This window comes from Thermobia domestica, chromosome 17, assembly GCF_964235325.1.
Source record: "Thermobia domestica chromosome 17, izTheDome1.hap1.1, whole genome shotgun sequence".
NCBI classification, from domain to species: domain Eukaryota; kingdom Metazoa; phylum Arthropoda; class Insecta; order Zygentoma; family Lepismatidae; genus Thermobia; species Thermobia domestica.
The window spans coordinates 141843601-141858022 of record NC_137470.1 but is presented as its reverse complement, the minus strand read 5'-3'; the positions used below and the strand labels follow the sequence as shown (position 1 = coordinate 141858022).

The following is a 14422-nucleotide window of genomic DNA, read 5'->3' as shown; positions in this document are numbered from 1 at the left end:
AAAACATTTACAGTAGTTCTGTTCAGTGAGCAACAAACATTCTTTCCGTTTTATGAAATTAGCTTCGTAAATAACTTCGTAATGGAAGGACAATTTCAGTACATTTTTCAGTATATTAAAAAGAATGATAATTTTCTGTACGTTACCGTCATACTACCGTTATTCTCAAAATAAATTTTACGAAACGGGATGAACTTTCGTCGTTGATTGTACACGACAATGTTTGTCAAAATATTTCGGTTTTGATAGAATATGCAGTATATGTTTTTTGATGCTTTCACACATTTGTTGCTGCTTCGGTTTGAAATAGTTAAATAATGAGGGAATAAAATTACCACATCATCCAATTAAAATAAAAACTTTCCTCTAAAATTTCGTATAACTTTCTCCTTCTTATAATAATAATAATAATAATAATAATAATAATAATAATAATAATAATAATAATAATAATAATAATAATAATAATAATAATAATAATAATAATAGCAGAATACATGAAATTAGCATTCATTTCTGGTCTAATGCTTCCGTGCACGTGGTCCTGGGTTCGATTCCCTATGGGAGATACTTGAAATTTTAAAACATTACGGTGATTCGAATTCCTCCTTGAACTGTGAGTCCACGTATCATATAGTCTTGATGCTGAAAAAGTTCCTATCCCCAACCAAATAAGTAGCTAACTTAAAGGGAATTATAAAATTATTAATATTGGATGACTCTTTAAAAATATATTTAATGTATAAAAAAGAACTCTAAAATTTTACATATATTAATTTGAATAAAATAAATAAATTTGAGTAAAATCCTAAAATTTCAAATTTGAAAATAAATTCTAAACACACTTGTTAACTTTACACATTTTTAAAACAATTACAGATATAAATCTTAACCTTAAGACAATTTACTTAACAGTAATTTTTAAAACAACTAGCTTTCTTGAAAGCGAGTACTGAAACATTTTAAAATTCATTATACTGAATAAGTTACTTTTTTTTCTGAAAATGTTACACAATCAAATGATTGTCATTTTACATTTTGGTTGATATAATTAATGTTCGAACAGAGTTCATGACTTATTACAACTAAAGTAGGTTAGGTAAAAACTGAAGACAATACCTTAAAGCTAAATTCATAAGATGGTTGTGGTGAAGAATAAATAAAAACAGTAACACATTGAAAATACACACTGATTGGTCCAAAAGTAGTCTTACTTTGTTTTATTATTGGTTTCAAATTTTCAAACAAACATTCGAAACCATTTTTCTATACTTTTTTTTTTTTTTTTTTTTACTGAACTTATTACAGGTTTTGATCATCCTGTATCACAATGCGTTTTGGTAATGCACCAACTGTGCTTTCACCTTGAGATACGCCTTCTCACAAACTCGATATTACAGAAGTCAAGCCTATGAATCATACGGCGATCAATAGATCTTGTAAAATCATACAAAGTACTGGTGTTAATTATAAATCTTAGTTTTTGAGGTAAAAGTATTGCCCAACGACAATATGGTACATAAAAATTTGAAGCAAGTTGCAATGCTGAAGGCGATCAATTTTAGTGCTTAAACTGTTAAACACATTAACGAGATTAAACTGTTTAACAAATTGGGTGCCATGTGTATGGAATTGATACACAAGGTGACTTTCCCCCAGGTGCATCAAATAAATACACATATTCTAGACCGTACGCATAATTCGTATACATAGCTACATTGAATTCAAATGGATGAATAGTTGCCTTGGCCGTACACTTTTGGTTCCAAAATTCGCTGATAGATACTGTGACAGTCGACTCTTTGTTTATACTGCTGTCAACTGTTTCTTTGTGTTTACGATCTCTGTTACACTGGCGGTAACTCGCGCGTCAACGTTACTAGAAGTTATGCGTGTTTTTTTTGTCGAGTTTCTCTGAAAATTTGAGCTTGTTTTCTTGTGAGTTTGTGACAATGTCCGACACAGAGACAATTGTGGTTTAGTTGGACGAGGTAAGTGCTCTCAATGACAGTAAGGCCAGTTTGTTTGGCGAAGTATCTGACAGCTATAATCCTGAATACTCTTCCGAGAGTTCTGATCGTGATTCCGATGATTCTAATGCATGTATACCGAGAAAAAGAAAAAGACCAACTATTGGGAAACCAAAAAATGTGCCTACGGAGACGTCTCCGAAGTTACTTAGCATGGTGCAATTGGGAATATGAATAATTTTACCACAACCTGTAATGAGGGAATTGCTGATCATGTGAAACCTACACTCGAAAACTATTGGTCGAAGATTGTACTGTACAAACATGGGTTAAATAAGGCTTTGCACCGCATCAGGTTTGAGTTTTTTTTTTTTGAATATGCTACATTTTTCGGACAATTCTGGCCCAAACAAAGGCAAACTGCACAAACTTTTACCATTAGTTAATCTAATAAACGATAAATTTTACGAAGTATGCTGTCCTGGTGAGAAAATATGCATTGATGAAACTATGGTGCCGTTCAGAGGAAGACTGGGATTTCCCTAGTGTATTCCGGGAAAATATAAATATGGTCTAAAGCTATTCAAGTTGTATGTCCAGGGAGGCTATACTTGGCATGTGAAAGCGTATGCCGGGAAGGAGATTGCTCCCGCAGATCACGTAGTGTCTTTTCATGTAGTGATGGAGTTGATGGGTCCATTGTTGAATGTCTCACGCACTCTGCAGGTCGACAATTACTACACAAGCGTTGCCTTAGTCCATAAGTTGAACGAACATTTTACCTACCTCGCTGGTTCATTAAGGAATAACAGAAAGTACAATCCAAAGACCGTAGTTAAGGAAAGGGTCAAAAAATGTGAAATGTTATGCATGCAGAGTAATACAAAGTTATTGTAGGAAAATGGAAGGACAACAGAGATGTCTTGTTTCTGGCCACTAAAGAAGTTCCAGAAATAGTGGAAACCACAACAGGAAAAGAAGCAGCCAAAAAAACATCCACAATTTTGAAATCTAATGCCGCAAAAATCCTTCATTGACGTGCCAGATCGAATGACATCTTACGCCTCAACTGTATGAAAAGAAGTGAAATGGTACCGCAAGATTACATTCTAGCTCCTCACAAATACGGCAACTGTCAATGCTCATGCTATCTAAAAGCAAGTATTTGAAAAAAAATGTGTATGCAGCTGAATTTCGAGAGAAATTTGCACTTGTTGATAAATATTGGAATCCGAAAGATGTACCATGGTCACCAGGAACATCAATTTCACGGAACCATGTTTTGTAAGAAACTGGCAACAAAAGAAACAGGTGCATCATATTATAAAAAAGTAATCGCAAAAATTTGATCGAGTTGAATCAATAAGAGAATCAAAGCAAGTCATCACAAACTGTAAGGGTTGTCCAAATAAAAAATTCATGTGCTTGGAATATTTTTTCATTATTCACACTTGTAAAACAAAGTACTACCTAATAATTAATTTAAATATCAGCTGCGAATTTGTAAACCAAGCTCTTGAGGTATTAAATATTCTATGTTTATAATATGTTTGCTCTATTCTTCCCAAAAAATAAACGTCATTCATCGAAATTGCTGAAAGGAATATTGATTTGTTATTACAGGTTGTGCATAATTCTTATATACGTGGCCTAGCAGAAATTAACTTCACATGCCATGTGTATGAAAATTATACACACATGAAAAAGGCCTCGGCCTGGTACATAACCTTGGGTAATTCAGGCCAATGTGTTAAAAAAAGGTAAGCGAATTTTGGATTGTAACAAATACTTACAAATTAACTGTTCAGCACACACCTACTAACTATAAGACGAGTTTTAGTCCAATCGGAATTTGAAGTACATATACGTATAGCACTTAACCTACTCTATGTACTGATATAAAAATACACAAACTTATAAATTATACCTTACAAATGTTCAGTTTTCTGAATCGTACAGGACTTTAAAAATTATCATGTAGTACAGAATACACTAATCATATTTCATTAAAAAAAACAGTAATAGACATACATTAATATTACATTCAATTAAAATTAAATTAATTAACATTAACATTAACATTAACATTGAAATGACGAATTCCGTGAAACGGTTTGGCAATTCCGAATGTTTCACAGGTAACTTGAATAGTAACCAGCTATTATCTCCTTTTCGGCAGCCAGCTTCTCCTTTCTAATTCGAAGTGCTTCTAGGGGAATTTCAGCTTTGAGTTTTTTTAAACGATTAAGCATATTTTCGCATTTCGATGTGATTTCAGGTCGTTTCTGAGGAGCAGGCAAGCGCTGGTGAATCTTCTGTCTTCTTTCTAACCGATCAATCAAATTTCCTAAATAATTGTTTGTATGTTTCAGTCGCACTATTTTGCTTTTCCTTATCTTTCGGTCTACACATTTACTCATACGAAACACTCTTTGTTGTTCTTCTTTTGGTATTGGACCTTTCATGTTCAATCGTCTAGATTTCTTCTCCCCGAATACTTTAATCTCGTTTGAGCCTTCCTCATGGATTGTCTCAAGTGTCTGAGAAGGCGGTCGACTAAAATCAGGAATAAGATAAACTTTAAGCAAATCGGGGTATTTATAAGTTATTTGATCATCAATATCTCCTGGAGTACAATGGTTACACCCTAGCAATTTAGGAGTAACCTCCTTTTGACAATCGTTACTGGTAAGGAAAGAAAGAAAGAAGCATGTTTACAATTTAACAGACTGTAACATCCACATACACATATTAAATATGTACAATGTGATTCTTACTGATCCATTTCGTTTAGAAAAAAAAAAAGAAAAGAAAAACTGTATCAAAAATGTCTAACGCATATGACTATGAATGACACATCAAAGTTTACAAAAAACTGTCCAAGTTTCAGACATACTGTTACAAATGTTCAATGTGGCTTCCTTTAGTCACACAACACATCTATGTGTTACCTGAACAAAAAACTCTTAAAAATTGGAATTGTGTGATGCTCTGAAAACGAGTTAGTGCTTTATGTATGACCTCCTAGATCTCTCGATCTGGCAGTTGATCTTTAATGTCCAAGTTTCAGACACACTGTCACAAATGCTCAATGTGACTTCTTTTTGTCACGCAACACACATCTATGTGCTACCTGAACGAAGAACTCTTAAAACCACTGCTAAATTGTAGCATTGGTAATTACAATTGGGTGATTCGCTTAAGACGGGTTATCATTTTTGCATGACCTCCTAGATCTCTCGATCTGACAGTTGATCTTTTGCCTTTGGGGACATGTGAAAGACAATGTATGTGCCCCCACTATCAATAACTTTGGATGAACTACAATGTTGCATTACAACTGTATTTATCACTATTAGTAGGGATATTATAGAGCGTGTGTGGGCAAACTGGAGTACCGCATAAGACCATGATGGTTCAGTGGTAGATCATTCGCCTCTGATGCACCGAATCCCTGTACTGATCTGTCCTTGTAGGTTTTTTGATGGACTAATATTGCATGCGTGTGTTCTCACCGGACTCTCCCGTTTCATTTTGCTGTCTTCATTCCACTGTTTCACTCATTCTCGTCATTACCGTCTTCTTTAGCTTAAACAATATAAATGAGGCCGCAACTGAAAGAATGTAGACAAGCGTATAGACGTGTGACGAAAGGAAGCAACATCGAACATTTGCATCTGTAGATCTGAAATTTGTGTATTTTTGTAGATTTTAATATTTAATTCGTCACTATATTGTTATACGTTCTTTTAAATACAGTCCTCTAAAACGCAATCAACCATTTATAATCACCCTGTATATTCAGGGCGAATTGCTAAGGTATGTCCAAACTTCAGCAGATTCCTTTAAAAACAGGCAACAGAAAAGTCTATATTAGTATATATGTTATTCTATAACGTTCCGGAGTTATACAGAGTATTAGCGAATATGGTTAGTGGTTGACAGAATGCCCATCATAATGGAAACATAACCCTAGTCGTCCAAATAGTGATCATGCTGGACAATTCTAATAGTTTTGTGCCCAGTGTTGGATCATGGCCCTGCTCCTTCCTGAGAAGTGTGTGTCATTTTCAAACTTGAAATAGTTAAGTGCAACACTCAGTAGTCGTTCTCATCATTCCATCTCTATCCACCTATGTGCATGTGACGTATCTTGTAATTCACCTTGTATATCTCCAAAACCGTGTGATAACACAGGTGAACAGACCATCGGTGAAACAGACACACACACTGATATCCTGGAAACAGTTACCAGCGTACCTTAGAAGTGAAGTGGCAGGTGGTATTTTGGCAATAATGGCTAGAAACAACGTCTTTTGAAACAACATACTCCTCTCGAGAATCGAAAAGGATACTGTCTCACATTGCGAAAAATGTTGCTAATAGAAGTGTACCAAATTACTATCTGAACAACGACTGCCATGTTTTCCGCATTACGGGCGTCCTGCTTTTAATGAGCATATTATAGAACAATATGTATCTCTTTGGAACGATGCACTGTCATATACATGGTCATAGATATTTTCTTGTTGGCTGCTGTTAGAGGAATAATCCACTCAAGTCTAGACATACCTTAGTAATCTAACCTGTATATTCCAGGTGCTTCATATAAAACGTTCAGCGCTTATGTAATACAAATGGATGGATATTAAAGGACAAGTATAATAGTAGCATGCCAGAGGGCGCATAGACTGGCAGATTGTGCTCCCCCCACGAGGCCTGCTATCATGAGATCCTGAGGTCACCTGAATATTTTGAATGTCAGGGTGAGTGCACCTGATTCGTCATTGAAGAGACCATTAAAAAAAGAAACAGCTTTTCGACGAAAAATGTTTTCCATACGGGGGGTAATGACCATTATTTATCTCGAGTACAATGTCAAGGAAGAAAACGCCTCCTCCATCTTCGTATATGTTACTCCGTACACACAACTTTTCACTACGTACTGTAATGCTATTGTAATCGATTGACTACCGGTTAATGACGACAATGCATTATTTTCACCTGATACTAATGAGCAACGCTTCTAGGTATTTTATGGGTTAGACATGCAGCTGCCTCAAAAACAATATAACCGGTAGTGGTTTTGAAGAAATATATAGTTTTTTTCGTCACCGATGTGACATCTTAATATATTCTGTAAATGGTGTATTTTCGATCGGTGGGTAGTTGAATTAGACTTGGCTTCCCTTTCAGGAACAGGGCAATATGACACATGAGATTAAAGTGTAACATGAAATCCAAGCCATCTAGTTCGTTCAACTTTTAGAAGGTCTTTTTTTCACTGGGAAACGAACCCAGGACCTTTGCACTAGTTCTTGACCTGCAAGGAAGGATTGAATCTTCGTGGTCACATTTAAGGAAATAACTATAAAGTTATGATTTCAGCTGGTTAGCCGGGGGGATCGTACTCAATGTAGATCCCCAGTATTTTGATAATATTGCTTTTCACCTCCAGTAGATTGAAACTTCCCGCTTCCGAAAGAATATCTCCTGAGATTTGGGCAGTATTGATGAGGTCAATTATAATGGTGTTAGAACAAAAGAAAACCATGAGAAAACCCACTCACAAAGTGTTTTTCTATCACCTAATTTACTTGACTGGGATCGAACTAGAGGCCCCACACGCAAGCATTGAGTGCTCTGTCATTGAGCCACCAAGGTTCCTTAATGTTTCATCAGTAACCCTTAATGCTACGTAAATTACTTACATGAAAATTTCAACTTTGGATAGTTTTATTTTTACAGTTTGCTAACCCTTAATTATTAATCATTTGTATATTCACACTATTACTAACCCCGAGTGTATTTTCTCCCTATGTTCAATGCAGTAGTCAAACTCCAGACGTCTGTACATTTTTACTGCCACTAGCACACTGAGTGATAAAAAAAAATACACCGAAAGATATTTTTGTACGTGCTAACCTGTTTTGGCGGTAAACGAAAATAATTCTCTTAGGCGTTTTTCACCCGGGATTAGTAATTAAGGGTTAAATACTAGTGTTTTTGTGCTGAACTTGTACACTCTTTTTTATCTCTCCTACTCGTTTCTCTTGCAGGAGCAGTGCGTTTATGTTGGATCACATGGTTATCCTTTCTTAGGATTTATCGTGGATCGGAAAGGTTTTCGAAGAGCAAATGGAACATTGAAGGAGCAGAAAGGACGTCGTGAGCAAGGTTGTCGTACAGAAGGTCATTAGTGATCTGACATACCACACTCTTCAACTTTATTTCAACAATAAATATGGTGGAAAGAGAATACATCTCTACAGGAAAATGTTTTGCAGTTTGTGGAGGACACTTTCGGTGAATGTTGATTCGAAATGAGAAGGAAAAATAAAACTGTATAGAACATTCTTCAAAAATTGCTCAGACTGTTTGATGCTACAATAGTAAGTTCACTCATTTAACACGCCATTTTATTGTTACACTGCTATATTATTATTGTTATTGTAAATGTAATTTGATATTTAATGGGTACGGTGGTTCAGTGCTACAGCGTTCACCTTTAGTGCTAGGGTCTCTGGTTCGATCTAAAGCCATGCGAGTTTGGGTATGCATTGTGTAATTGTGTTTACTTAGGATGCTTCTGTTTCCCCCACGTGTTCATTCCACCGATTCTTTCATAATCATTTTCATTAATAATCCTTCTCCTTTAGCCCACAAAGCATAATTGTAGAATATAAAACTGTAAATTTGATTTTATTTTATATTTTTTCATTTGAGTTTTCTAACGATGTGATTTGCTGCATGTTTATAAGAATAACGAAACATTTCTTTGCACTTATCCTTTATTTCATCTTTTGTATCATTCAATATTCCAATCCAGGTGGTTTCGACAGCCCCTGCTATCTTCTTCAGTAGATCTGAGTAGGTTTTTTTGTGGCAAAATATACCGGTAAAAGTGCATTGTGACACTGTGAGAAGTGTACATTTTGTTTGTACGTCTACTGAGAAAGGTATCAGGGGTACCGAAACGTCAAGAATACAATATTCAATACTAGTTCTACAGTTTAATGCTCTTTTTGTATTTTCTCAGGCATATAATTAATCCTATGGAGAGCACTAATAGACCAGTTGAATTAGAAATTTCACATATGGTACTCATGAAAATAATTAGTGATTAATTTGTTATTCTTATGGTTGTTGTAGTTGTCTTCCCAATCAAAAACTAAACATTCCACTATGTCCTTCAGTTCGTTGTCTGAGTTGAAGCGTTTTCGCAGGGCGACATGTCTACGCTGTAGGGTGGATGCTCAAGCTACTACTTCGTGAACTTGTCCAATATATTTTTGTCACCTGGGAGACGTGTGAACGACCGTTATTGTTGAGCAGAATCACTCCCTCCGTGAGCAGACCACGCTGTTTCCTCTTGTACTTGCGTAGGCTACAGACTGTTTCACAGTACACGTCACTGTGAATGATTTTTCCTTGCTCGAGGAATTCGATGAATATCGGACCTGGAACGTTGAAGAAAACCGTCAGCATAAGTTTGCTTGCTGGGAGCACAGCTTTGAATTTTTTTGGAGATGACGACACATGCTTCCATTGCATGCTGTCTCTCTTCCTCTCTGGCTTGAAGTTATGGCACCAGCTCCCGTCACCGGCAACGATCCGCTTCAAGAATGCGAGGTCTTCATGATACCGGAACAAGTGTTGCAGTGATACCGGAACAAGTCCCCATAAGCAGTTCCTTTTGCGGTTTACTGAGCGTCTTCAGAACCCCTGCGCTCAGACCTTCCAGTAACCCAACATGTCGTGCACACTTGTCCACACTGTTCCAACATTGGCCCCTCACCATCACTACCAACATTCGCATTGTGACACGGCGATCACTTCTCACCAGGCCGTTCACGTTGTCGGTGAGTTCGGCCAAGATTACCGTATTTGCCTGGCATGGTCTCTGGTCAGTACTCAAACTCTTCCGGTCTTCACGAAAACGGGTACTCCACTTTCTCACTGACGTGTCGGACACACAGTCTCCCCCATATAGGGCCACTATCAGGCGATGAATATCGGTCGATTTAGCCCCTTCCGCAGTCAGAAATTTGATAAAATCTTACTGTTTCTCAATCGTCGAATTTGCAATGTGATTTGTGAACGCCATTATTTCCTCACACGCCATGATTTCTGCGTCGATTGGACGGAACACACAACTGCCTGATTCTCTCTTGCGTCATGTGAGAGGCACCCGCGCTTGCGCACAACCACGCCAGACACTACATTCTCTTTCCTAGATTTCGTACTACGTTATCTCAAAGCGGCATATTCCTATTTCAACCGGTTTGGTTTGTATGACTTTTCGTAACTTGTCATTTAAATCCTCCTTATATATGGGACATATTCTGTTTACAACAGCCCTGGGATTTTGAGCAAACTTGCCGATCCTTGCTAATTAGCTGCAAGACAAATCATAACCATTCATGGTCACAGTGAGTACTTGTCATAAGGAAAATCACAAGTAATCAAAATTATTACAAGTTATTCAAAACGAAGACATGCATTTTTACTTCTTAAATTTGAGGTCGCACACATCGAATATTACGTTCTTCACCATGTAGAATATCGTCATTTCACATACAAGTTATTGTTTGTTAGTGATTGGCAATCTTGTACATGTACATTTACATCCGTTAACTTCTTTAGCTGTCAGGAATTCTTTGCGTCTTATGAGGAAATTTTACATGCTATTACTGCATGACTCTTTAAAGTCTCATAACATGGATAAGGTTATGAGTCTATACTTTGCATATACTTTGACAATATTCAGCTAAAAATTTCATTATCCTATGATTTCGAGAGCCTGTAACTTCTGAATTACTCACTGCCGAACATGCATTCAAATGTGCTTTTTGTTCTATTTCTACTTCCAGAGCGACCGCCCTAAGTTTGTTCCCTACTTCTTAAACACCCTGTATATAAGTTTAATATTTAGTATATTGCTTCATAGCTAAACCCTTTAGGCTAAAAGAGATGGACGGTTGATAAAAGAGAAAGATCATGAGAAAACTGATAGAATAAAAACGTGGTAGGAAACGAAAAAAAAAACATTGACATGGTGTTGTCCACCACACACTCATATAACCTGAGATCGAACCAGGAAGACATCGCACTAGAAGTGAGCGATCTACAACTGAGCTATCATGTCCATATAAACAAATACCTTATTAATTTTATTATATTATTTTAAATACTCGTTCTTCCCAGGGGGAGGTACATAGAAGTATTTTTACCCCCTTCCTCCCTTAGAATAATCATGGAAGATGAATTTGGACTTAAAAGGAATTTGGAGTGTCACTATTCATCTCAGTGATTCAGAAAATTATGGTTTGGAATCAACTATCAGTCGTTTTCGACTATTTTAACTTGTCACTCCTTTCCACTCCCAAACTTGCCAAATAGTAATGGGGCTGATCTTGGAAAAATGAAATAAAATCTTTAAATCTTATGTCCCACGTTTATACTGGATAGACTAAAGGAGATAGGAATGATGAGAAATGAATGAAATTGTGAAATGAAGAAAGTAGAAAAAAACGAGAGAACTCCGAGAAAACCCATGCACACGGTGTTTGACCACCACAAAGTAGGGACGGACAAAAAGTTCCGGTGGAACCGGTTCTTGGAGATCCGGATTTCAGAACCCGTTCCGGTTCCAGATCTGGATCCGAAAAACTCGGTTCCGGAACCGGATCTTAGAAACCGGTTCCAGATCTGGATCCGAAAACCCGGTTTCAGAACCGGATCTTAGGAACCGGTTCCAGACCTGGATCTAAAATCCCACAAAGACCGGTAAAGGTAGCACGAAGTTCACCTTCAAAACCCTGCAAAGAGGACCACGCGCTTGTGCGCTCCCCGCCCAGATCCGCTTGTGCCCCCAGAAAAAATTTGTTCTACCATTGGATGTTTAGCCAAATGAGTTTGCCTGTTTAGCCAATGCAAGTTACCCAGTATGTATAGCCAAATGTGACAAGCGGCCGCCACCTGGGCGCCTGCCTGTCGCTTCCATTTCATCTAGCACACAGCCTCCTAGAAGTTCCTGTTTAGCGTATGGATGGCCACAAAGTTCCGGTTCTGCGAGGAACTGGTTCTTGGAGGTCAGGTTTTAAGAACCAGTTCCAGATCTGGATCCGAAAACCTGGTTCCAGAACCGGATCTTGGGAACCGGTTCCAGGCCTGAATCCGAAAATCCGGTTCCAGACCTGGATCTGAAAACCCGGTTCCGGAATCGGATCCGTTCAGAGACGAAAACCAGTTCCCAGGAACTGGTTCCAGCCATTCCTACCAGAAAGCTCAATTGGCGATCGAACCAAGGACCCCATGCATCAGGGGCTGATCTTGGACTCAAGCAGCACAGTGAGTGCTACTATACATCTCAGTGAACCCGAAAACTATGGATTGGACACTAATATCGATCGTTCTTGATTATTTTTACACGCCATCCGCGTTCCCCGAGAAACTTAGATGGGGGATTAATTTGGATTCATATGCTAAACACCTGAGCTACGCCAGGGTCCACTCATGTTCCAAAAACATCGAAGGCTGTGCAGCAGTATAGTGAGAGTAGCAAGTAAACATCGTTACATACATTTGTGCATGCATAAAGTAAATCTGTACGGAAATTTGAAAGTAGTCATACAGAGAATATTGCGTTCCTTATGTATTATCTCTGAACATAGACTGAAAGTATTTGAGAACAAGATCCTGAGAAGAATATTCGGACCCAAGAGGAACGAGAATGGGGAATGGCGGAAACTTCATAACGAGGAACTACATAGTTTATACGGTTTACCCAACATTGTTAGGGTCGTCAAGTCTAGGAGGCTTAGGTGGGCAGGCCATGTAGCTAGAATGGAAGAAAGTAGAAACGCTTTCAAAGTCTTGACTGGAAGACCCATAGGAAAACGACCATTAGGAAGACCTAGGCGCAGATGGGAGGATAATATTAAGATGGATCTCGCAGAGATAGGAATACAAAGTAGAAACTGGATGCAGTTAGCTAAGGATAGAAGTCAGTGGAGAGCTTTTGTGAACGCGGCATTGAACCTCCGGGTTCCATAGGCCATAGAGTTAGTTAGTTAGTTATGTATTATCTCTTTTACTTCAAACAACAAGTTTATTCCATGAGATTTCCAACTTTTGGCACTCATAAAATTCATCAGCACCGCATCTATTTACAAACTCTTACGATTAGACAAATTCCGTGTTATTCACAAAAAATCTTTAGAATTATTTTAAAAATGATATTCAATATTAGGGACAATACTTAAAGATAAAAAACATATACAAATAAGCACATAGGATAAAAAAGGGCAACAAAAAGAAAATGCATAACAAATTACTTTCAAAACTGACATTTATGTAAGGCTACCAAAATAAAATAATAATAATTATAGTAAGTACGATGGCTTAATTTCATTTTCAAAAGTCTAAATTATTACCACTCTTAGAATATATAAAATACCTTTGGTTTAATTCAGAGTTAACTAAAATCAAATTGCCACTACTTTATAACATAAAGCTTTGTAATTATATTTCCATTCACTATTAAAACACGTATCAATATTATTGATTTTATTTTGAACTACATGATGAATGAAACATTTTTCTTCTAAATCAAATTTTTAATTTCAAACAACTGAAAATCTACGACTTGGGAACTTGATAATATAAATTCGATTATTTCAAACTTTAAATACTCGCGAAATATGTATTATTTATTTTGAACAGGCACCAAAACAGCTTTAGAATTATTGAAAACAAGTGCAGCTATCTCATATTAACCCAAATTTAAAATTTAAACACTGATTTTTAAAATGAAATTGGCACCATCTTTACGAAGTTCCATTATGTCTTTTTTTAAAGAAAAACTCACGTTATTAGGGCTACAGTTTAATAACAATCGTTAAAAACTATATCAAAGTGATCAAGATATGATAATTTATTAAAATATTTAAGTAGTTCTCATTACCTTTCAGACATCTTCTCATGAAAATCAAGAATTCGCTCTGTGAAGCGTTCCAGCGTTAATTGATCTTCCAACTTCTAACGTCAGCACTGTTACCAGAACCATAAGAAATAAGGTTCAAAGTACAGATATTCATTAGTGTGGTGCTTTTCCAACAGTTCTTGTAATTAAGTGCAGCAAATGTGCATAATGATTTGTTCACAAACAAAATAAACTGCTAAAGAAAAAAGTTTTCATTTGATTAACTTCAAGAATATAAAATTTAATAAATTAAAAACAGAATTACAAACTAATTATTTTCTGTACCTACCTTAAAATACATTTCAAATTATAATTTTGATCACATACCGATTTTTTTGTAATTGAAATGAGTGTAATTATTGAATATATTAGGTTTTATGGATATAAGATATGCAAAAAAAGACAAAACGGGTACAGATTAGCAATATGGGTTCTCATTAAGAATAGTCAGTCCAATAAGAAAAAC

At 36.6% G+C, this 14422-nt stretch overlaps 1 protein-coding gene across 1 annotated transcript; it reads right to left on the bottom strand.

The window, feature by feature from the left end:
* Window positions 1-2034: 2034 nt before the first annotated feature.
* LOC145673744 (uncharacterized) lies at window positions 2035-14146 on the bottom strand. The gene is made up of 2 exons (XM_081743491.1): window positions 13939-14146; window positions 2035-4655 (listed from the first exon to the last, which is right to left on the bottom strand). The coding sequence occupies exons 1-2, from the start codon at window positions 13947-13949 to the stop codon at window positions 4103-4105; spliced, it is 564 nt and encodes a 187-aa protein (XP_081599617.1). The 5' UTR covers window positions 13950-14146; the 3' UTR covers window positions 2035-4102.
* Between the last annotated feature and the right edge of the window lie 276 nt (window positions 14147-14422).